Genomic DNA, 24491 nt, shown 5'->3' with positions numbered 1-24491 from the left:
CTTGTGGTGCCAGAACCTTGGCTCTGTCCGCACTCCCTGGAGGAACCAGCCTCATCAGCCTTCAAAATGGAATATCAATTTGCAAGCTGGACCCTAGGGGACTCCTGAACTACCTGCCTACCTGTTGCAAATGTTTCAGCCTTATCTTTTGGACTGACGTGCTGGGCTCCCCCATCATTGAGGATGGGGATATTTGTGGAGCCACCGCCTCCAGTTAGTTGTCTAATTGTCCACTACCATTCATGAATGGATGTGGCAGGACTGCAGAGCCTTGATCTGATCCGTTGGTTGTGGGATTGCTTAGCTGTATCGCATGCTGCTTAAGCTGTTTGGCACGCAAGTTGTCCTGGGATGTAGCTTCATCAGGTTGACACCTCATTTTGAGGTATGCCTGGTGCTGCTCTTGGCATGCCCGCCTGCACTCTTCATTGAACCAGGGTTGGTCCCCTGGCTTGATGGTAAAGGTAGAGTGGGGTATATGCCGTACCATGAGCAGGCAGGCATTGCTGATGGCCCACAGTGCCTCATGGATGCCCAGTTTTGCATTGCTAGATCTGTTCGAAATCTATTCTATTTAGCACGGCGGTAGTGCCACACAACACGATGGTGGGTATCCTCAATGTGAAGCCTGCTTGCTGACCTACATTGGCTCCCAGTTAAGCAATGCCACGATTTTAAAATTCTCATCCTTGTTTTCAAGTCCCTCCTTTTTTTTATTCTTTCATGGGATGTGGGTGTTGCTGGCAAGGCCAGCATTTGTTGCCCATCCCTAATTACCCTTCACAACTGAGTGGCTTGCTAGGCCATTTTTAAGAGGGCAGTTAAGAGTCAACCACATTGCTGTGGCTCTGGAGTCACATGTAGGCCAGACCAGATAAGGATGGCAGATTTCCTTCCCTAAAGGACATTCGTGAACCAGATGGGTTTTTACAACAATCAATGATAGTCTCGTGACAACCTTACTGTGACTAACTTTCAATTCCAGATTTTTTTTATTATTTAACTGAATTTAGTAATTAATTGGATTTAAATTCTACCAGCTGCTGTGGTGGGATTTGAACCTGTGTCCCCAGGGCATTAGCCTGGGTCTCTGGATTACTAAAATAAAAGCAAAATGTTGCAGATGCTAGAAATCTGCACTGTTTTTATTACCTCTGGATTATTAGTTCAGTGATATTACCATTACGCCAGCGCCTTCCTCCTCCTTGACCTCACCCCTCCCTATCTCTATCCTCCAGGCCTACAACCCTCTGAGATATCTGCCCTCCTCCAATTCTGACCTGTTGAGCAGCCCTGATTTTAATTGTTCCACCATTGACAGCCATGTCTTCAACTGCCTAGCCCGAAGCACTAGAATTCCTATCCAAAACCCCTCCACCTCTCTTCCTCTCTTTCCTCCTTTAAGATGCTCCTAAAACCTACCTATTTAACCAAGCTTTTGGTCAACTGCCCTGATATCTCCTTATGTTATTTGGTGTCAAATTTTTATTTTTCAACACTCCTGTAAAGGACCTTGGGCCATTTTATTGTGTTAATAAGTGCAAGTTGTTGTTGCAATATTAGCAGTAGGCCTTGTCAGTGAATCTTTTCAGTAGGTCCAACACAGTTTGTTATCCTGGTTGCCAGTCAGGGAAGACACCTGAGACTGTGCACTTCGATATTGACCAAGTACTGCCGTGTACTTTACATCCAAAATTGCCCCTCCTTTCTCTCATACCCTCTTCTTGCGCTTTGGTTTACTGATATTGCTACCAGAGCTTGAACTGTCAATGAAAAACAGGTCAATTATTCCTACTTACCATTCACAATGGTGTACTTCCTTCAACCCCGACTGAACAGCGGGACCAAGGAGGGGATTTTAACTGATGGCTGTAATGAGTTCTTTTATGTTGTCTGATGCAACATAAATGAGATGCGTGGAGTCCAGTTGGTTGAAGATGTCAAAACAGGTTTATTACAGCTAAACTATTATACAGTACAGAGCTAACTATTTACAGAAGTTGCCTCTAGGTGTTACAGTTGCAGAATGACTTTGGCGCAGAGTCACATGACTATGTCCTGATACTTAGCTCATTAGCATACTAAGATCTTAAAGGGACATCACTCTTAAAGGCAGCCAATTAAGAGGCCGCAGCTGGGACTGCTGTCCAATTAAGGACAGCAGCCTCTCTCTCCAAGCATCCAGCCAAATAAGGCAGCCGGCCGCTCTGCATTCTCAGCAGCACCGCCAATAGAGGTGACCGTTGCCGAGGTTGCAGAGAGGAGAGGACACCTCCATGTTGAGGTGCCCTTGAAGAAATTTTTGTTATGTGCTGGGGGGGTGAGGGGGGTCACCCCCTGGCGATCGGAGGGGTGAACCCTTCATCAGAGTCACGGGGGCAGCCATGGTCACCAGAGGGCCCCTCGGTGGAACGTGGGGCTTCCGGGAAGGACTGCACCCAACCACCCCCACCCAACCCAGGAAGTCACTGGGAGTCCGCCTTGAGGTACCTTGTGGTCTGCCCACATGGCGCGGGGGCCATTCCAATGCCGGTAAAATCCTGGTGTCATGATAAAATGGCCATTAACAAGCTAATTAATTGGCTGCCTGCTTCCAGTCAGCAGGAGACTGAGCGGCTGCCATTCCCACCTTTGGAGCAGCAGGAAGACATTGGGCTTCCCTCCCAACTCCATCCAGCACCATTTTACCATCCATGTTGCCGTCAGCCATCTCCAATGTGCTGGTAAAATCCCAACCCATAAAAGAAAATCTCCTTTTGAAGATATTTGTAAGAACTGTTTGTTTTTTTTCTTATTTGTTCATGGGATGTGGGCATCACTGGCTATGCCTACATTTACTGACCATCCATAATTGCCCTTGAATGGAGTGGCTTGCTAGACCATTTCAGAGAGCAATTAAGAGGATGTAGAGTCACATGTAGGCCAGACCAGGTAAGTATGTTTTACAACAATCAGCAATGGCTTCATAGTCATCATTAGACCAGCTTTTTAATTCTACATTTATTAATTGAACTTAAATTTCATCAGCTGCTGTGGTGGGATTCAAATCCATGTCCTCAGAGCACTAGCCTGGGCCTTTGCATTGTAAGTCCAGTGACATTACCACTGCACCACTGCCTCCCATAACTCTTGTAGCTGTGTGGCTGGCAATACTTCCAAAGAATGAAGAGTACCCTACAAGGTTGACAATTATTCATAGAGTCATTATGGCACAGAAGGGGGCCAATCGTTCTTTAATCACACAGAAACTAGGGTAATCACTGCCCACAGCCAAGTGACTATTCACAAAAGGAAAAATAATTCATTAAGGACACAAGTAGAAAGATATTTAAGTCAATACCCACAAAAGTAGGATGTGTATCACTGCATGTGTTTGTTTATTTTATTCACAAACTGAGGAAAAGCTAAATAGCAGTACTGCAGCCTGTCAAAACATGTGTAACAAACATTTTTCTCAGGAATAAAAACATCAAAATAAAACTGCTCTATGTCCAAAGGTCTTCAACATTATTGGATTAGTTCAAATGTTCACATTTATATAAATAATTCTTCTTCCCAAAGAGATCCATAATTCACAATGGTTGAGAAAAAATATCTGTCCAAATATCAATCATACTGTGAAATGTAACTTAGTCACCTTTTGTTTTATAGATTCTTCCCTGTGGAGACACAGGGGGATCAGCTTACAGTTAGTCTTTGAGAAGCGAGATGTTGATAGCTGAAGAATCTGCAGGATTCCTTTCCTTGCAAAGTGAATGTTCTGGATTGTTAAACAGCGCAAATGGAAGGAGGTGTGGGCGAGCTGGGCTGTGGCAGCTCTTTTCAATTCCTTTGCGTTATGGTCAGTCATTATCATAGATACATTCTGAATAACAAAAATAACACAGAGGCAAATGAGAACCACAGATGCTGTAAATCTGAAATAAAAGAAAATGCTGGAAATATATCAAGTGGAGAGATTGCCTCGGATGATACTAGAGATGGGAGCTTTTAGTTGTGAAAAAAGATTAAAGAACCTAAAGCTCTTTTCCGTAGAATGTTTAGAAAAAACCATATAGTGGTGTTCAAAGTTTTGAGGGCTTTTAATAATGTAATTAGGGAAAACTAGGTGGTAAATTGGAAACTAGCGGGCATAATTTAAGGTAACTGTGCTGTCTAACATGCAGTCTTGGATGAGCTGCAATTACCTGCAGCTAAACATTGGGAAGGTCAAAGCCAGCTTCTTCCTCGTTCCCTAGTCACTGATTCTAATACCCTCCCCAGGCTGTATCTCAGGTTGAATGAGAACTATTCACAACATTGGCATCCTAATCAGTCCCAAGCTGATCCCATATCATCTTTATCTTGTATTTGTAATATGTGTTAGTCTTTGTGTTTAAATCCCTCTGTGGCTTCACTTCTCCCTGTTCGTACCCTAAGCAGCATAAAAGGTGAGGGCATGGTGAACGAAGCGGAGAAGCATAAAAGGAGAGGCCAGAAGCGGAGCAGTGTAAAAGATGAGTCTGAACCAAATTGAAAGAAAAAAACATACTGCAAAGTGACATCTCAGGCTGTGGAGTCAGGTGGGGTGAGTGTACTGGTAAGCTTTCAATTTAATTTAAAATTAATCAACTATAAAATAACATTAGATCAATTAGCCTAAAACCTAAAACCAATTTGATAATTTATCAGATAAGAACAATCAGGGTTCAATTAATTAATCAGATCAGGGGGTAAAGTTAAAATAAAATAGCAAGGGATTGTAACACTAAAGAGTTCCGAATTTTTTGGTACTTTAAAATCTGAAGAATATATAGATAATGGATAGGATTTTCTTGATGTCATTGGAACCCCAACATCAAGGCAAAATGGGGGTCCTAAGCCCGCACTTGCAGGGAGCAGGACCAGGGGAGCTATTTTCCTAGAGACGGCCTCCTAATTGGCTGCCTCCAAGCTCACCGACCAATTAAGCTCTGGATGCTGCCAGCACAATCACTGGACTGGCAGATCTAAAGCCTCGGCAGCCCTAAAGCCTCAGCTGACCCACCAAGAGAGGTGGGCGCTGCTGAGGCAGGAAGCTGACCTTCAAGGGGACCTCAAAATGGAGTTCAAAATAATAAAATTTTTAAGAGGGGCCAATCAGGCAGGTCCCTCTGATATGCGGCAGCATTTGGGGCATGGGTGCGATTTTTGCTTCCGGCTGGCCTCCTCTTTGGGGGACGGAGACTCCGGCTCCGATGACCTCCAGCCTGCCGCAGAGAGGCCGCCTCCATTGAGCTGGCAGCCACCCCACATGGTGGGGGGAGGTGGGGGGCCGCTGACAAAATGCTGACGAGTGCTCTAAATGTTCCCTAATTGGGGCCTTAAATATTCTTATTGGCTGCCTGCCACCTGGCAGGCGGCAGCCAATCCACATTCCTGCCCACCCCAGGGAAACATCCCCGGCGGGGGACATGTGTTGGGGAGCTGTCATGACATGGGTCACAGAATCATAGAATTGTTACAGCGCAGAAGGAAGCCATTCAGCCCATCATGTTTGCACCAGCTCTCCTAATAAGCATTTCACCTATTGCCACTCCCCTGCCTTCTCCCTGTAACCCAGGCCTCATATAACAGTCTAATTCTCTTTTGCCTGCCAATCTTTGATTCCACTTTACCTAGGCCAGATCCATTCTCACCCCCATTGAAACTGGCCCTCCCCCAAATAATTATTTTAACTCTGGATCGCTCTTTGTCTTTTTCCATAGCTAACCTAGACCAGATGATACTGTGATCACTGTTCCCTAAATGTTCCCGTACTGACACTTGACCATTTGACCCACCTCATTCCCCAGGACCAGATCCAGCAATACCTCCTTCCCCGTTGGACCAGAAACATACTGATGCAGAAAATTCTCCTGAACGCACTTCATAAACTCTTCCCACTCTCTGCCCTGTACACTATTACTATCCCAGCCTATATTAGGATAACTACAGTACCCCATTATAACTACTCTATAGTTTTTTGCACACCTTTGTAATTTCCTTTCAAATTTGTTCCTATATATCTTTCCCACTTGTGGTGGCCCATAGAATACCCCCAGTAATGTAATGGTACTTCTATTGTTTCTTAGCTGTATCTAAATAGATTCTGTCTTTGACCGCTCTAGGACATTCTCTCTCTCCAGCACTGTAATATTCTCCTTAATTAATACAGTCACCCCCCTCCTCCTTTCTTTCCTTCCCTATCATTACAGTTTTACTTGCCCTATCTTTTCTGAACACCTTGTATCCAGGAATATTTAGTAAACACCCAGTCCTGCTCTTTTATAAGTCAGATCTCCATTATTGCCATACCATCCTATTCCCACCTGCCTTTCACCCCACCACTATCAGCCAAACATTCAGCCTTGTGGGTAATTACGGAATTCTTTCTATAAACCCTTCTGCCTCTCCAATTCTGTCTCCTCCTTTAAACCCAGCTCTTTGATCAAGCTTTTGGTCATCTTCCTAATTGCTCCTTCTTTGCAATGGTGCCTATTTTTGTTCTTATATCTGTGTGAAGCATCTTGTGACTTTGTTATGTTTAAAGGTACTATATGTCTTCATTAAAATATTATGATTAAACAGGAAACAAATTGAATATGAGAGTAAAGTAGAAAGAAATATAAGAACAGATTGCAAGAACTTCTAAAAGTATGCAAAAAGGAAGAGAGTAGCAAAAGTAAATATTGGTCCCTTAAAGGCTGAGACAGGAGAAATTATAATGGGAAATAAGGAAATGGTAGAGACAAACAAATATTTTGTATATATCTTCATAGTAGAATACAAAAAATGTATACCAAAAATAGTAGGGAACGAAGGTGATAGGTGAACGGGACATGGTGCGAGTTAAGACACAGGCAGCAGAGTTTTGGATGACCTCAAGTTTATGAAGGGTTGAACTTGGGAGATCAGGCGGGAGTGGGTTGGAATAGTCAAATCTAGAAGTAACAGAGGCATTAATGAAGGTTTCAACAGTAGATGACCTGAGACAGGGGCAAAGTTGGGTGTTTTTACTAAGGTGAAAATAGGTCTTAGTGATGGTGTGAATATGTGGTCAGAAGCTCATCGTGGGATCAAATATGACACCAACATTACGAACAGACTGGTTTAGTCTCAGGCTGTTGCCAGGGAGAGGGATGGAGTCGGTAGCTAGGGATCCTTTGGAGCAGGGACCAAAAACAATGGCTTCAGACTTCCCAATATTTAACTGGAGGAAATTTCTGCTTATTCAGTACTGGATGTAGGATTTTTTTTTATTCATTCATGGGATGTGGGCATCACTGGCGATGCCAGCATTTATTGCCCATCCCTAATTGCCCTTGAGAAGGTGGTGATGAGCTGCCTTCTTGAACCACTGCAGTCCATGTGAGGTAGGTACACCCACAGTGTTGTTAGGACGGGAGTTCCAGGATTTGACCCAGCGACAGTGAGGGAATGGCGATATAGTTCCAAGTCAGGATGGTGTGTGACTTGGATGGGAACTTGCAGGTGGTAATGTTCCCATGCATCTACTGCTCTTGTCCTTCGAGGTTGTAGAAGTCGCGGGTTTGGAAGGTGCTGTCTAAGGAATCTTGGTGAGTTGCTGTAGAGCGTCTTGTAGATGGTACACACTGCTGCCACTGTGCGTCGATGGTGGAGGGAGTGAATGTTTGTGGATGGTGTACCAATCAATCGGGCTGCTTTGTCCTGGATGGTGTCGAGATCCTGGAGTGTTGTTGGAGCTGCACACATCCAGGCAAGTGGAGAGCATTCCATCACACTTCTGACTTGTGCCTTATATATGGTGGACAGGCACTGGGGAGTGAGGAGGTGAGTTACTCGCTGCAGAATTCCTAGCCTCTGACCTGCTCTTGTAACCACAGTATTTATGTGGCTGGTCCAGTTCAGTTTCTGGTCAATGGTAACCCCCCGAATATTGATAGTGGGGGAGTCAACGATGGTAATGCCATTGAACATTAAGGGGAGATGATTAGATTCTCTCTTTTTGGAGATGGTCATTGCCAGGCACTTGTGTGGCGCAAATGTTACTTGCCACTTATCAGCCCAAGCCTGGATGTTGTCCAGGTCTTGCAGCATCTGGACATGAGCTGCTTCATTATGTGAAGAGTCGTGAATGGTGCTGAACATTGAGCAATCATCAGCGAACATCCCCACTTTTGACAGTGACAAGTCATGCTGCAGCTGTACGGAACCTTAGTTAGGCCACGCTTGGAATATTGCATACAATTCTGGTCGCCACACTACCAGAAGGATGTGGAGACTTTGGAAAGGGTACAGAAGAGGTTTACCAGGATGTTGCCTGGTCTGCAGGGTATTAGCTATGAGGAGAGGTTGGATAAACTCGGATTGTTTTCACTGGAACAACGGAGGTGGAGGGGCAACATGATAGAGGTTTACAAAGTTATGAGCGGCATGGACAGAGTGGATAGTCAGAAGCTTTTTCCCAGGGTGGAAGACTGAGTTACTAGGGGACATAGGTTTAAGGTGCGAGGGGAAAAGTTTAGAGGGTGGTGAGTGCCTGGAAATTGCTGCCCGCGGAGGTGGTGGAAGCAGGTACGATAGCGACGTTTAAAAGGCATCTTGACAAATACATGAATAGGTTGGGAATAGAGGGATACGGACCCCTGAAGTGCAGAAGCTTTTAGTTTAGACAGGCATCATGATCGGCACAGGCTTGGAGGGCCGAATGGCCTGTTCCTGTGCTGTTCTTTGACCTTATTATGGAGGGAAGGTCATTGATGAAGCAGTGGAAGATGGTTGGGCGTTGGACACTACCCTGTGGAACTCCTGCAGTGATGTCCTGGGACTGAGAAGATTGACCTCCAACAACCACAACCATCTTCCAAGAAGCGGAGAGTTTTCCCTCTGATTCCCATTGACTCCAGTTTTTCTGGGGCTCCTTGATGCCATATTATGTCAAATGCTGCCTTGATGTCAAGGGCAGTCACTCTCACCTCACCTCTGGAGTTCAGCTCTTTTGTCCATGTTTGGACAAAGGCTGCAATGAGGTCAGGAGCTGAATAGGCCTGGCAGAACCCAAACTGAGCGTCAGTGAGCAGGTTATTGCTGAGCAAATGTCGTTTGATAGCACTATCAATAACCTCTTCCATCACTTTGCTGATGATCAAGAGTAGACTGATAGGGCAGTAATTGGCCGGGTTGAATTTGTCCTGTTTTTTGTGCACAGGACATACATGGGCAATTTTCCACATTGCTGGGTTGATACCAGTGTTGTAGCTATACTGGAACAGCTTGGCTAGGGGCGCAGCAAGCTCTGAAGCACAAGTCTTCAGTACTAGTGCTGAAATGTTGTCAGGGCCTATAGCCTTTGCAGTATTCAATGCCTTCAGCCATGTGGAGTGAATCGGATTTGTTGAAGACTAGCATCTGTGATGCTGGGGACTTCAGGAAGAGGCCAAGATGGATCATTCAGTTGGCACTTCTGACTGAAGTTGGTGCAAATACTTCAGCCTTGTCTTTTGCACTGATGTGCTGGGCTCTCCCGTCGTTGGGGATGGGGATAGTTGTGGAGCCTCCTCCCCATCCTGTTAGTTGTCTAATTGTCTACCACCATTCACGACTAGATGTGGCAGGACTGTAGAGCTTATATCTGATCTGTTGGTTGTGGGATCGCTTAGCCCTGTCTATCACATGCTGCTTCCGCTGTTTGGCATGGAAGTAGTCCTATGTTGCAGCTTCACCAGGATTACAACTCATTTTTAGGTATGCCTGGTGCTGCTCCTGGCATGCTCTCCCGCACTCTTCATTGAACCAGGGTTAGTCCGCCAGCTTGATGGTAATGGTAGAGTTGGGAATATGCCGAACCATGAGGTTACAGATTGTAAAAACAGAAAGTGCTGGAATTACTTAGCAGGTCAGGCTGCGTATGTGGAGAGAGAAGCAGAGTTAACATTTCAGGTCTGTGACCTTTCATCAGAACTGGCAAGGGTTAGAAAAGAAATAAATTTTAAGCAAGTGAAGGGGTTGGGGGGTTGGGGTTTTGTGGAAAAGAGAGCAAAAGGGAAGGTGTGTGATAGGGCAGAGGGCTGGAGAGATTAAATAACAAAACTGTCGTGGGACAAAGGCAAAGAGCATGTTAATACTTGTGGTGAATGACAAAGTATTAGGGTGCCTGAGCTGTCCGTCGGTAAAATGCCATACGGTGGGAGGAGGCCCTTAAGTGGCAGTTAATTAGCCACTTAAGGGCCTTGATTGGCCTGGGGCAGGCGGGCGGGTTCTCGCCGCTGCCACTCATGTAAAATTGCAGCGGGGGCGTGGGAAGGCATTGGGAACGGCACCCCCCCACCTCCCACTCAACTTTGCCGTCCCCGACTCCCCACCACCAGCCCGCCCGTGTTGGAGGCCGTAAAATTCCGGCCCATGTCTCTGGAACATTAGCCTGGGCCTCTCAATTACTAGTCTATTAACTTTACCCTATGCTACTGTTCCCACCCATTCTGATTAAACCAGCTATCTTGAGATTCTCTTGTTGATTAATTAGTGAAACATATGTACCTATCAAATAGTTTGTAATTGAATGGACATCACATTTATAAAGGAAAATTCCTCACTGTTCTCTGGATCCTTTTTTCTAAACATTTTTTGATAGCTGGTGTGTACTGGGTTAATATTAGTTATCCTATCATCGTAACAGATTTAGAGATAGTATACAACAAGACCTTTGATCTGGCCTCACTCCACCCGGTGATGTACCACTCAATCTTTCTTCATGGGCAGGCCATGCAGCAGGTGTTGCAGAATTCAGCTCCTCTATTGTACTGATGACAATGGTAATCACAGTTAAATTACTACTGGGACAAGCTGTAAGACACTTGAGGGCAGAATGCAAAGGTGTCTGGACAGGTTGGACGAGGCTACAAAGGACCTGGCGAATCAACTCAGGCCATTGAAGACAGCATAGCGAGTGGAGTGGATTATCAAATCTCAACAGAGGCAGTGGGGCAGCCAAAACGGAAATAGGAGGGGTGTGTCATGACCTAGGTGGCTGCAGACAGGTTGCGGGGAATCCGAGGCACTTGCAGAAGTAACAGGTGACCCAAGGATTGGTATTCGAGCCAAGTGTTCCAAAGTAAACCTGAGTTCATGAATTTACAGTAAGTAGGCAAAATGTAACCTACAAATTGCTGTTGGTGTGAGGCTTCATGCTGGTAATAGTGACAGGAGGCTGCAATGTCAGGTGTGCGCTGCTGTATTTACTACATAATTATTGACACCAAAGAAATTGCTGGGGGCAATAATGTGAGTGCGAATGCATTCAAATTATGCAGTAAAGCAATTAAAAAGTGGATCTTGGATACTTCAGGAGGCCTTGTTGAAATAGGGCATCATGTTAATCTCACCCAGCTGAAATAGGTTCACAGGGAAAGGTTGCACTAAGAAATTAGTAGACTTTATTTAAATGTAAATAGATTCCAATTTTCTTTTTACATTCCATGTTGTAGGCATCCAAAAGGTAGCCATTGTAGCACTGGTACCTACCTGCGTAATGGCTAAACGGGAACTTCCCAATACGTTTAAAAACCAGCAAAGATTGATTTTAAAAAATAGTGAGGGAGAAATTAGACGATGAGAGAAAGCTAGCTAGAAATATCAAATAGATAGTAAGAGTTTCTACAAGTATTTAAAAAGGAAAAGAGTAACTAAAGTGAGTGTTGGTCCTCTAGAGAGTGAGTCTGGGGAATTAATAATGGGAAATAAGGAAATGATGGAAGCGATGAACAGATATTTTGTGTCTGTCTTCACTGTCGAAGACACAAGTAACATCCCAGAAATACTTCTAAATCAAGAGGTAAAAGGGAGGGAGGAACTTAAAACAATTACATCACCAGGGAAATGATACTGAGAAAACTATTAGAACTAAAGGCTGACAAGTCTTTACCTTAGCGATGGGCAGGGACAGGTATATACCGCAGGGCAAGAATTATAGCTGGGGGAAATTATGACGCGATTAGGCAAGATTTAGGATGTGTAGGATGGGGAAGGAAACTGCAGGGGATGGGCACAAACGAAATGTGGAGCTTATTCAAGGAGCAGCTAATGCATGTCCTTGATAAGTATGTACCTGTCAGGCAGGGAGGAAGTTGTCAAGCGAGGGAGCCGTGGTTTACTCAAGAAGTTGAATCGCTTGTCAAGAGGAAGAGGGCGGCTTATGTGAGGATGAGACGTGAAGGCTCAGTTAGGGCGCTTGAGAGTTACAAGCTAGCCAGGAAGGATCTAAAAGGAGGGCTAAGAAGAGCAAGGAGAGGACACGAGAAGTCATTGGCGGATAGGATCAAAGAAAACCCTAAGGCTTTCTATAGGTATATCAGGAATAAAAGAATGATAAGAGTTAGAACAGGGCCAATCAAGGATAGTAGTGGGAAGTTGTGTGCGGAATCAGAGGAGATAGGGGAAGCGTTAAATGAATATTTTTCGTCAGTATTTACAGTAGAGAAAGAAAATGTTGCCGAGGAGATTACTGAGATACAGCCTACTAGGCTAGATGGGATTGAGATTCACAAGGAGGAGGTGTTAGCAATTTTGGAAAGTGTGAAAATAGATAAGTCCCCTGGGCCAGATGGGATTTATCCTAGGATTCTCTGGGAAGCCAGGGAGGAGATTGCAGAGCCGTTGTTGTTGATCTTTATGTCGTCATTGTCGACAGGAGTAGTGCCGGAAGACTGGAGGATAGCAAACGTTGTCCCCTTGTTCAAGAAGGGGAGTAGAGACAGCCCTGGTAATTATAGACCTGTGAGCCTTACTTCGGTTGTGGGTAAAATGTTGGAAAAGGTTATAAGAGATAGGATTTATAATCATCTTGAAAAGAATAAGTTCATTTGCGATAGTCAGCACGGTTTTGTGAAAGGTAGGTCGTGCCTCACAAACCTTATTGAGTTTTTCGAGAAGGTGACCAAACAGGTGGATGAGGGTAAAGCCGTGGATGTGGTGTATATGGATTTCAGTAAGGCGTTTGATAAGGTTCCCCACGGTAGGCTATTGCAGAAAATACGGAAGTATGGGGTTGAAGGTGATTTAGAGCTTTGGATCAGAAATTGGCTAGCTGAAAGAAGACAGAGGGTGGTGGTTGATGGCAAATGTTCATCCTGGAGTTTAGTTACTAGTGGTGTACCGCAAGGTTCTGTTTTGGGGCCACTGCTGTTTGTCATTTTTATAAATGACCTGGATGAGGGTGTAGAAGGGTGGGTTAGTAAATTTGCGGATGACACGAAGGTCGGTGGAGTTGTGGATAGTGCCGAAGGGTGTTGTAGGGTACAGAGGGACATAGATAGGCTGCAGAGCTGGGCTGAGAGATGGCAAATGGAGTTTAATGCGGAGACGTGTGAGGTGATTCACTTTGGAAGGAGTAACAGCAATGCAGAGTACTGGGCTAATGGGAAGATTCTTGGTAGTGTAGATGAGCAGAGAGATCTTGGTTTCCAGTACATAAATCCCTGAAAGTTGCTACCCAGGTTAATAGGGCTGTTAAGAAGGCATATGGTGTGTTAGCTTTTATTAGTAGGGGGATCTAGTTTCGGAGCCACGAGGTCATGATGCAGCTGTACAAAACTCTGGTGAGGCCGCACCTTGAGTATTGCGTGCAGTTCTGGTCACCGCATTATAGGAAGGATGTGGAAGCTTTGGAAAGGGTGCAGAGGAGATTTACTAGGATGTTGCCTGGTATGGAGGGAAGGTCTTACGAGGAAAGGCTGAGGGACTTGGGGTTGTTTTCGTTAGAGAGAAGGAGGAGGAGAGGTGACTTAATAGAGACATACAAGATAATCAGAGGGTTAGATAGGGTGGATAGTGAGAGTCTTTTTCCTCGGATGATGATGGCAAACACGAGGGGACATAGCTTTAAGTTGAGGGGTGAAAGATATAGGACAGATGTCAGAGGTAGTTTCTTTACGCAGAGAGTAGTAGGGGCGTGGAACGCCCTGCCTGCAACAGTAGTAGACTCGCCAACTTTAAGGGCATTTAAGTGGTCATTGGATAGACATATGGATGAAAATGGAATAGTGTAGGTCAGATGGTCGGCGCAACATCGAGGGCCGAAGGGCCTGTACTGCGCTGTAATGTTCCAATGTTCTAATGTTCTTCTAAAAAAGTCCCCAAGACCTGATGAACTGCATCCTCGGGTCTTAAATGAAGTAGCTGCTGAGATAGCACATAAATTGGTTTTAATTTTCCAAAATTCACTTGATTCTGGGAAGGTCCCAGCAGATTGGAAAATAGCAAATGTAACTCCTCTTTTCAAAAAACGAGGGAGACAGAAGGCGGTGGTGTAGTGGTATTGTCACTGGACTAGTAACCCAGAGACCCAGGGTATTGTTTTATGGGTGGCACAGTGGCGCAGTGGTTAGCACCGCAGGCTCACAGCTCCAGCGACCCGTGGTCGGTTCTGGGTACTGCCTGTGCGGAGTTTGCAAGTTCTCCCTGTGACCGCGTGGGTTTCTGCCGGGTGCTCCAGTTTCCTCCCACAGCCAAAGACTTGCAGGTAGATAGGTAAATTGGCCATTGTAAATTGCCCCTAGTGTAGTTAGGTGGTAGGAGAATGGTCAGGATGTGGTAGGGAATATGGGATTAATGTAGGATTAGTATAAATGGGTGGTTGTTGGTCGGCACAGACTCGGTGGGCTGAAGGGCCTGCTTCAGTGCTGTATCTCTCTCTCTATATCAACAGAAAGCAGGAAACTACAGGCCAGTTAGCCTAACTTTTGTCATAGGGAAAATGCTAGAATCCATTATTAAGGTTATTACAGGGTACTTCAAAATTCTTAATGTGAAAGGGAAATCGTGTTTGATAAATTTATTAGAGTTCTTTGAGGAAGCAACAAGCAAGGCGGATAAAGGGGAATCTGCAGATGTAGTGTACTTGGATTCCAAAAGAAATTTGATAAAGTACCACATCAAAGGTGTGGTACAAAACAAGAGTTCATGGTGTAGGGATAACATATTAGCATGGATAAAGGATTGGTTAGCTAACAGGAAGCAGAGGGTAGGGATAAATGGGGCACTTTTGGGTTGGTAAGCTGTAACTAGTGGAGCGCCACAGGGATCAGTGCTGAGGCCTCAACTATTTATAATCTATATCAATGATTTGGATGAAGGAGCCAAAGGTATGGTTGCTAAATTTGCTGATTGCACAAAGATAGGTAGGACAGTAAGTTGTGAAGAGGACATAAAGAGTCTGCAAAGGGATATAGACAGTTTAAGTGAGTGGGCAGAAATTTGGCAGATAGAGTATAATGTGGGAAAATATGAAGTTGTCCACTTTGGCAGGAAGAATAGAAAAACAGTATATTATTTTAATGGAGAGAGATTGCAGAACTCTGAGGAATCTGGGTGTCCTGGTACATGAATCACAGAAAGTTAGCATTCAGGTACAGCAAATGATGAGAGGCTTTAAAAAAATATATGTTTTTAAGGACTCATATTTAAATTGTGGAAATGGATTCATTTGGAAGTCTGAAGAAATGCTGGACTTTGTTTTTTATCACTGGGGTCATTGAAAGGACACTTGACTGAAAACACTTATTGGACGTATCAAGGAGTGCTAAAAACCACCTCTACTGGAGATCACCTACCTTAAGATAAATAAACAACAGGAACCTTGGACTAAGGGGATATGTTTATAGAGAAGCCACATGCTCAGGTTTATGGAGGTCAGGAGGTTGACTTTCTGATTTGGGATTTGGATTATTTTCAGTTCAGTTGGGGTGTGAACTGTTTTGAAGACAGTTGGTGGTTTGGCCTGCCAAGAAAAAAGAAACCCCCAGCTCATTTTGCCTGCACCTCTCTAAGGGACCCTGAGAAGTCCAGTATGTCAGCTCTTCTTTCCTCCTGTCTTTCGAAAAACCCTGCAATTCAAGTATGTGCTGGCTGAAACCCCTGATGCCACATTTCTCCTGGAAAAACCTGCCAGATTAATTCTCGATGCCGCCTGAAATCAACTGCTCCAGAAAAGATCCCAGTGACCCGTCACTGTATATCCGGACACCAGACCAAAAGGGACAACAGACATCTTTCCAGATCTTTTTTTCAAGAATTAGCAAGGATTTGGCCAAAGTATTATTTTTTGTCTTTTTCTTGTAACAGACCTCTGCAGAGAGTATTTCTATATTTTTTTCAGTGTGTATGTGAGTTTGCGTGGAAGATTTTAAAAGGGATAAGCAGTCTAATAATTTAGCAACAGTGGAGCGTGGTGGTGGTGAGGAACAGCTGGGTGTCGTCAGCGTACATATGAAAACTAACACTGCTTTCGGATGATATCGCTGAGCAGCAGCATGTAGGTGAGAAATCGGAGGGGGCCAGGGACAGATCCTTGCGGAATACCAGAGGTAACGGTGCCGGAGCGGGAAGAGAAGACATTGCAAATGATACTCTAGCTATGATTAGATAGATAAGAATGGAACCCAGATCCAGCTGGATCACAGTGGAGAGGCGCTGGAGGAGGATGGTGTGGTCAACTGTGTCAAAGGCTGCAGACAGGTTAAGGAGGATGAAGAGTGATAGGTTACCTTCATCGCAGTCACATAGGATGTCATTTGTGACTTTGATAAGAGCTGTTTTGGTACTATGGCAGGGGCGCAAACCTGATTGAAGGGATTCAAACATGGAGTTCCGGGATAGATGGGCACGGATTTTGGAGGCAACAACACGTTCAAGAACTTTGGAGACGTGAGGGAGGTTGGAGATGGGGGCGGTAGTTTGCAAGGGGTCAAAGTTTAGTTTTTTGAGAAAAGGGGTGATGATGGCAGATTTAAAGGAGAGAGGGACAACGTCTGAAGAGAGAGAACTGTTAACAATATCAGTTAACATAGGGACCAGGAGGGGAAGTTGGGTGGTCAGCAGTTTATTGGGAATAGGGTCAAGGGAGCAGGAGGTGGGCCTCATGGGCAAGATGACAGAAAGGTAGCGTGCAAGGTACAGCAAACAATTAAGAACGCAAATGGCATTTTGAAGCACAAGAGTAAGTAAGTACAGGGTTTTGGTAAGACCAAACCATTATTGTGCACAGTCTCCTTATCTAAGGAAGGATATACTTGCCTTGGAGGCAGTGCAGTGAATGTTCACTAGATTGATTCCTGGGATGAGAGCATTGTCCTATGATGAGAGGTTAAGTAGACTCACAGGTGTTCAGAAGAATGAGAGGTTATCTCATTAAAACTTAAGATTCTGTGAGGTGCGACAGGGTAGATGTTGAAAGGTTATTTCCTCTGGCTGGAGAGTCAGAGCGTCTTAATATCAGGGTAAGGGGTCAATCATTTAGGACTGAGATGAGGAATTTCTTCATTCAGGGTTGTGAATCTTTGGAATTCTCTACCCCAGGTACCTGTGGATGTTCAGTTATTGAGCATATTCAAGGCTGAAATAGATTTTTGGACTCCAAGGAAATTAAGGGAATGGCAGAGCAGGCTCCAGCAGCCGAATGGCCTACTCCTGCTCCTATATCTTGTGTTCTTAAAAGTCCTTATTATTTCCATTCATGTTGAATCAGCTCTCTTTAATACTCCTTCTTAGTCTTCCTAATTTACCTTTTGTTACTCATAGTTTTTTGTCTGCATTCATCATGTCTCTTTTCTAAACTTCTCCAGTTCTAACTGTTGATCTGTGGAATCCCTACCTTGATGCACCCCTTTTATCTGCTGCTTCAGCTGGCATTTTTTGCAACCCCTTTAATCCTATTGAAATTAATTGTTTTGCAGTCCAACACCCTGACTTCTGACTCATTTTCCTCTTTATTTTTAACATGAACTTCATTAGATACATGGTCATTTTTCTCCTACCTTAAGGTTAGTTGTTTATGCTGCTTTGTTGTCCAGGAACAAATCAGATTCACTGAATATTAGTAAGGAGCAGGATGCCTGATTGAACTTTTACCCCACTCATCCCAGGACTGCTCTAACTGTGATTGCCTAACTTGGCAAACTATGGATTGATCTTCGGATCATCCTGGTCTGAATAGATTTGTACAGCATATTTAACAGCCCAATACCATGGAGCCAAATAGTTTTTGGATCATAAATTTAAGTAATTCCTGTTGCAAACAGAAAAAAAATCCTCAAGGACATTTCCTTTTTAAGTACTGAATATTAAGGAAGCATTTTTAAGCATTGAAATTATATTGTGGGATGGTAGTGTATGAATGCTTGATACATTTATTTGAAGTGCCTTGTTCCTCTGGGTTAATGATTTTGTTAAAGTAGAGGACTGAGGAATTCCATGACAATGCAATAAGCATTCATTTGCTAATACCACATAGCATCATTTCAAAATCTTCTCTTTCAGTTTAACTTCTTTAATGTGTGTTTCTTCTTCCTCCCACATTTTAAAATCAAACATATGTATACTCTGGGATAAACCATAGAGAATAACATCACAGGGTTCCACTCTTAGTGCAGACCCTTACTAGCGAGTAAGGATTTGAGAATTGAGGCTGTAATATTATAGCCCAATTTCAAACCTGCCGGGGCATAGTTCTGATAGCGAGCACAGCTTTGCAAAACTACGGATATTTATATAGACTAAAAGCGTCACTGACTAGCAGGAGATGCTGGAAACAAGAGTTCGGCCACCTGTGGGACATTGGAAACATCAAGTACTTTGTGGCTATGGGTCAGAAAGGGGGCAACAACCTTAAGTTACATTCCTTTTTACTGATATAAATAATTATTTTTATGAATACTGAGAAATGCCAGTGAAGGCCCAAAGTGGAGGTCAAAAATAAAGGGAGAGAAGATGAGATAACATAAGTGGTGGTTAGGTGGCCCCGAGCTTGCTAGATTTGACTACAGGGGATTATTTTAATTAATTGGATATTGCTGCCTAAGCATATTACCAGATCTTATTATTTTCTCCTTCTTTAGATCTTTTTGTGCATTGTGTTAATCTATGGCCAAAAGAGAGCAGCAGCCTACTTAATGCTGACTTGAAGGGGCTGTTTTAAGAATTTACCCTGTGACCTTTTCTTGTTCCTCCCTCTGTGGCAGAGCTGCCAGCTTTCCCTTGCTGCCTCCCACAGTAGAATAAACAAGTTTTTGGGAAATTACAGTTGTTGGTTGCATCCTGTCTCTTTTACATGTCAGGTTGACATCATAAAAAGTTGTCCTGGATTGCTGACAGATCACAGATCTTTCAGAACTTAGTGCATCTTTCCCAGTGCATCAACGCACTCTATGTCACCCACCCTCAGGTCCTCTTCAAAGGAAACCTTTGGTTGTCCACAAACCTGTATCAATATCATCATAGATCTCACCATCCCCTTCTTCATTTCTGAAAAGAAAAATCAAAATCATTTAATATCAGTAATTTAATAGAAAATATTAATATCAATGAGATGCATTTTTTATTTGTGACTCAGCTGTAGTATTTTATATATATCTTTATTCAGCACAATCCTGAAGAATAATTAATTTTCTGTGGTGCAAATGATAATAGTTTGGCCATTCCATCCACACAATCATATTGCAAAACAAGCAGTCCTTTTTCTGGTCATAGACATATTCTGAGAAATGGAGCAAACATTTGCTTCGGATTAAAACCCAGAGTTTAGCCTGAACTGAACTGAGTGGGTGGATGGATGGATGGATGAGTTTTCTTTTGGATGGATGGATGAGTATTGTACTAAATTTTATCTGGCTGAGTTCCTGGCTGTGGCCAATTTTTGTTGTCAAAGGTAGGCGTGTTGTAGGATGATATGCCTAATGGTCTTGAAACTCTTTTTGATCACCTTTGGGGGTCCGAAAGGCATTTTCCAGATTTATTTTTTTCTGAATTGGCTGAGGGTTTTTGTTTTATCTATCTCTCGCAGTGGATTACATGGCTGCTGGTGGGCAAGCAGCTTTGAAGGTCATGATGCTTAGTTGCAACATGACGTTATAGGATAGGCTCAACAGACCAGATGGCCTTTTCCTGTCCATACATTTGTATGATTTGTTGACTACTTTGCTGTTAAGTACCGGTAGCTGTTTAACTGGTGATTGGTTTATTTTTGGCTGTTTTTTATTTCAAATAATGACTGTGTGGGTTTGACTGACAAGCCAAGTATGAAAGTGATGGTTTTGTAAGTGGTAGCTGTATTTGAATGGTTGATTGTGCCCATTCAACTACTTAAGAGTACGGTTGTGTAGTGGTTATGTTACTAGACCAGTCATGCAGAAGCCTGGATTAATAATCTAGAGAATGAGAGTTCAAATCCCAACATGGTATTTTGAGAATTTGATTACAGTTTTAAATGTCATCAGAGGTAGGAATAAAACTATTGGATTGTCGTAAAAACCCAACTGGTTCATTAATGTCCTTCAGGGAAGGAAACCTGCCGTCCTTACCCGGTTTGGTCTATATTGAACTCCGGTCTCACATTAATGTGTTTACCTCTTAACTTCCCTCTGATCTGCCACAACAAGCCAAGTATGTCAGCCTAACAAGCTAACAATTTAGTCGAATCAAACCACTACAACAAATACCTCAAGGACTGCAGCAGTTCAAGAAGTTAAACCGACCACAGAGAAGTGGAGCAAACATTTGCTTCGGATTAAAACCCAGAGTTTAGCCTGAACTGAACTGAGTGGGTGGATGGATGGATGGATGGATGAGTTTTCTTTTGGATGGATAGATGAGTATTGTACTAAATTGTATCTGGCTGAGTTCAATGCCCCTCATAATTTTGTACACCTCAATCATGTCCCCCCTCATCCTTCTCTGCTACAAGGAAAACAGCCTCAGCCTTTTCAGTCTCTCTTCATAGCTGAAATGCTCCAGCCCAGGCAACTTCCTGGTGAATCTCCTCTGCACCCTCTCCAGTGCAATCACATCCTTCACAGAGAAACTAGTGATGGGCAATAAATACCGGACGTATCAACACTGCTCACATCCTGAGAATGAATAAGAATAACTCCTGAGGGTCTGAAGTTGTCTCATGGGTACTGAGCAATGTGGTTGACTCATAAGTGCCCTTGAAAGTGGCCTAGCAAGCCACTCATTTGTATTAAAAAGATATAAAGGAGTAGGCCCACCACCCGAAATTGATCTTCTGAACCTTGATTTGGCATCCAGAATTCATGGCAGCTCATAGGTACACAATGCTGGACAACGATGGTGGCACGGGGGAGGTTAAATAATAAACAATATTTTAGCATTGTGGAGCAATTGGTTATTGTTTGGGGGGGGAGTGGGTGGTGGTGATAAGTCATAGTATCAATAAGAGAAGGCAAGTATTTTTATGGGAATTAGAGGGATAAAGGACAATTTCTATTGTCTTAATTAGGAGTCACAAATGCTATATTGCCACCCAGATGCTGGGATAAAGGAGTCAGTTAAAACTATTCTGGAAAGAAAGGGTGAGCCACCAGAAGTCCTGATTCAAATAGAAACAATAGACAGCAGGAGGGAATTCTTGAAAACCGAGTTGAAGAGTTAGATATTAAAGAGCACAATCTCAAGGTTGATAATCTCAGAATTACTTCCAATGCCACAGGCCAAATTACTTTGGGAACTTCTTGAACTTAGACATTGATGAGCAGCCTGAGGTAGAAGAGAGAGCTTTAGATTGCTGGGGCATTGGAAAAAGTTCGAGGGCTGACCCTCTGGGGGTAAATTTATAAGGGATAAAAAGAGAAAAAAATGTGAGGCAGAGTGAGTATGTTAAAGATGAATAATTATGACAGATGGATAATTTGAATTCATTACAGGAGATCGCATCCCAAGAATGAACAAAAAAAATCTAGAGACTTTGTGGGTCAGGCTGAATTACAAAAAGGGAAATATATAGTTAATGACGTCTTTGAAGCCATCAAATCAGGTAGAGGCTAAAAATAAGCACATAGAATCATTGAATTTTACAGTACATGAAGAGAGGCCATTCCATTTATTGTGCCTGTGCCGGCTCTTTGAAAGAGCTGTCCACTTTAGTCCCACATCCAAGCTTTTTCCCCATAACCCTGCCGATTAATTCTCCTCAAGTACATGTCCAATTGCTTTCTGAAAGTTCCGATAAAATTTGATTTCATCACTCTGTCAGGTCATGCATTACCCTGTGTGAAAAACTTTCTCCATTTCCCCTCTGGAGTCATAGAGTTACACAGCACAGAAACAAGCTTTTCGGCCATCGTGTCTGTGCCAGCCATTCAGCACCTAACTATTCTCGTCCCATTTTCCAGCACTTGGCCTGTAGCCTTGTATGCTATGGCGTTTCAAGTGCTCATCTAAATACTTCTTAAATGTTTGGAGGGTTCCTGCCTCTACCACCACTTCAGGCAGTGTATTCCAGATTCCAAGCACCCTCTAGGTGAAAACATTTTTCCTCAAATCCCCTCTAAACCTCCTGCCCCTTACCTTAAATCAATGCTCCCTGGTTATTGACACCTCCGTTAAGGGAAAAAGTCTCTTCCTATCGAACCTATCAATGCCCCTCATAATTTTGTATACCTCAATCATGTCCCCCCTCGTCCTTCTCTGCTCTAAGGTAAACAACCCCTGCCTTTTCAGTCTCTCTTCATAGCTGAAATGCTCCAGCCCAGGCAACATCCTGGTGAATCTCCTCTGCACCCTCTCCAGTGCAATCACATCCTTCCTATAGTGTGGCGCCCAGAACTGTACACAGTACTCCAGCTGTGGCCTAACTAGCATTTTATACAGCTCCATCATAACCTCTCTGCTCTTATATTCTATGCCTCGGCTAATAAAGGCAAGCATCCCATATGTCTTCCTAACCACCTTATCTACCTGTGCTGCTGTCTTCAGTGATCTATGGACAAGTACACCAAGTCCCTTTGTTTGACCTTCTGTACTTCCTAGGTCCTACCATCCATTGTATATTCCCTTGCCTTGTTAGTCCTCCCAAAATGCATCACCTCACACTTCTCAGGATTAAATTCCATTTGCCACAGCTCCGCCCATCTTACCAGCCCATCTGTATCATCCTGTAATCTAAGGCTTTCCTCCTCACTATTTACGACACCACCAATTTTCGTGTCATCTGCGAACTTACTTATCATACCTCCTGTATTCACGTCTAAATCATTAATGTACACTACAAACAGCAAGGGTCCCAGCACCGATCCCTGCGGTACACCACTGGTCACAGGCTTCCACTCGCAAAAACAACCCTCGACCATTACCCTCTGTTTCCTGCCACCAAGCCAATTTTGGATCCAATTTGCCAAATTGCCCTGGATCCCATGGGCTCTTACCTTCTTAACCAATCTCCCATGCGGGACCTTATCAAAAGCCTTACTGAAGTCCATGTAGAGTACATCAACTGCTTTACCCTCATCTACACATCTAGTCACCTCCTCGAAAAATTCAGTCAAGTTAGTTAGACACAATCTCCCCCTGACAAAGCCATGCTGACTATCCCTGATTATTCCCTGCTTCTCCAAGTGGAGATTAATCCTGTCCCTCAGAACTTTTTCCAATAGTTTCCCAACCACTGATGTTAGACTCACTGGCCTGTAATTACCTGGTCTACCCCTGCCACCCTTCTTGAATAATGGTACCACATTCGCTATCCTCCAGTCCTCTGGCACCTCTCCCGTGGCCAGAGGGGAACTGAAAATTTGCGTCAGAGCACCTGCCTTGCCTCACATAACAGCCTGGGATACATCCCATCTGGGCCTGGGGATTTATCCACTTTTAAGCCTGCTAAAACATCTAATACTTCCTCCCTTTCAATGTTAATATGTTCAGGTATATTGCAATCCCCCTCCCTGATCTCGACACATCGTCGTTCTCCACAGTGAAAACAGATGAAAAGTAATCATTTAAAACCTCACCTATGTCCTCCGGCTCCACACACAGATTGCCACTTTGGTCCCTAATGGGCCCTACTCTTTCCCTGGTTATCCTCTTGCCCTTCATATACTTATAAAACGCCTTAGGATTTTCCTTTATATTGACCGCCAATGTTTTTTCATGTCCCCTCTTCACTCTCCTAATTACTTTTTTAAGTACCCCCCTACACTTTCTATACTCCTCTAATGCCTCCGCTGTTTTCAGTGCTCTGAATCTGCCATAAGCCTCTTTTTTCCCCTGATCCAACACTCTATATCCCTTGACATCCAGGGTTCCCTGGACCTGATGGTCCTATCCTTCACCTTAACGGGTACATGTTGGCTTTGAACCTTCTAGTTCTTTTGCCAATTATTTTAAATCTATGCCCTCTGGTTATCAGCCCACTTGCCAGAGGAAATAGGGCAAGTAGGGCGAAACTACCAAAACCCCTCATAATTTTGAATATCTTTATTTGGTCTCCCCTTCTCTGCTCTAAGGAGAACAATCCCAGTTTCTTTGATCTCTCCACATAACTGAAGTCCCTCATTCTTGGTTTCATCCAGGTAAATCTCTGCACTGTCTCCACGGCCTTGACATCCCTCCTAAAGTGTGGTGCCCAGAATCGTACACAATATTCCAGCTGAGACCTCACAAGTAATTTGTACAAATTTAGCACGACTTTCTGTTTTTGTATTCAATGCACCTATTTACAAAGCTAA

At 43.7% G+C, this 24491-nt stretch overlaps 1 protein-coding gene across 5 annotated transcripts in view; it reads right to left on the bottom strand.

Annotated features, from left to right (window-relative positions):
- Positions 1-3349: 3349 nt before the first annotated feature.
- LOC137368887 (FYN-binding protein 1) overlaps positions 3350-24491 on the bottom strand; it is a 309548-nt gene continuing 288406 nt past the window's right edge. For all 5 annotated transcript variants that reach the window (XM_068029127.1, XM_068029126.1, XM_068029130.1 and 2 more), the window contains 2 exons: positions 19232-19275; positions 3350-3865 (listed from right to left, as the gene is read on the bottom strand). In XM_068029127.1, the coding sequence (XP_067885228.1) occupies positions 3843-3865; positions 19232-19275 (67 nt within the window). In that variant the 3' untranslated portion in view covers positions 3350-3842. The remainder of the gene's footprint in view (positions 3866-19231; positions 19276-24491) is intronic.

The sequence above is a fragment of the Heterodontus francisci genome, chromosome 4, assembly GCF_036365525.1.
Source record: "Heterodontus francisci isolate sHetFra1 chromosome 4, sHetFra1.hap1, whole genome shotgun sequence".
NCBI lineage: Eukaryota > Metazoa > Chordata > Chondrichthyes > Heterodontiformes > Heterodontidae > Heterodontus > Heterodontus francisci.
The sequence above is the reverse complement of the archived record's forward strand: the minus strand, read 5'-3'. Positions and strand labels throughout refer to the sequence as shown.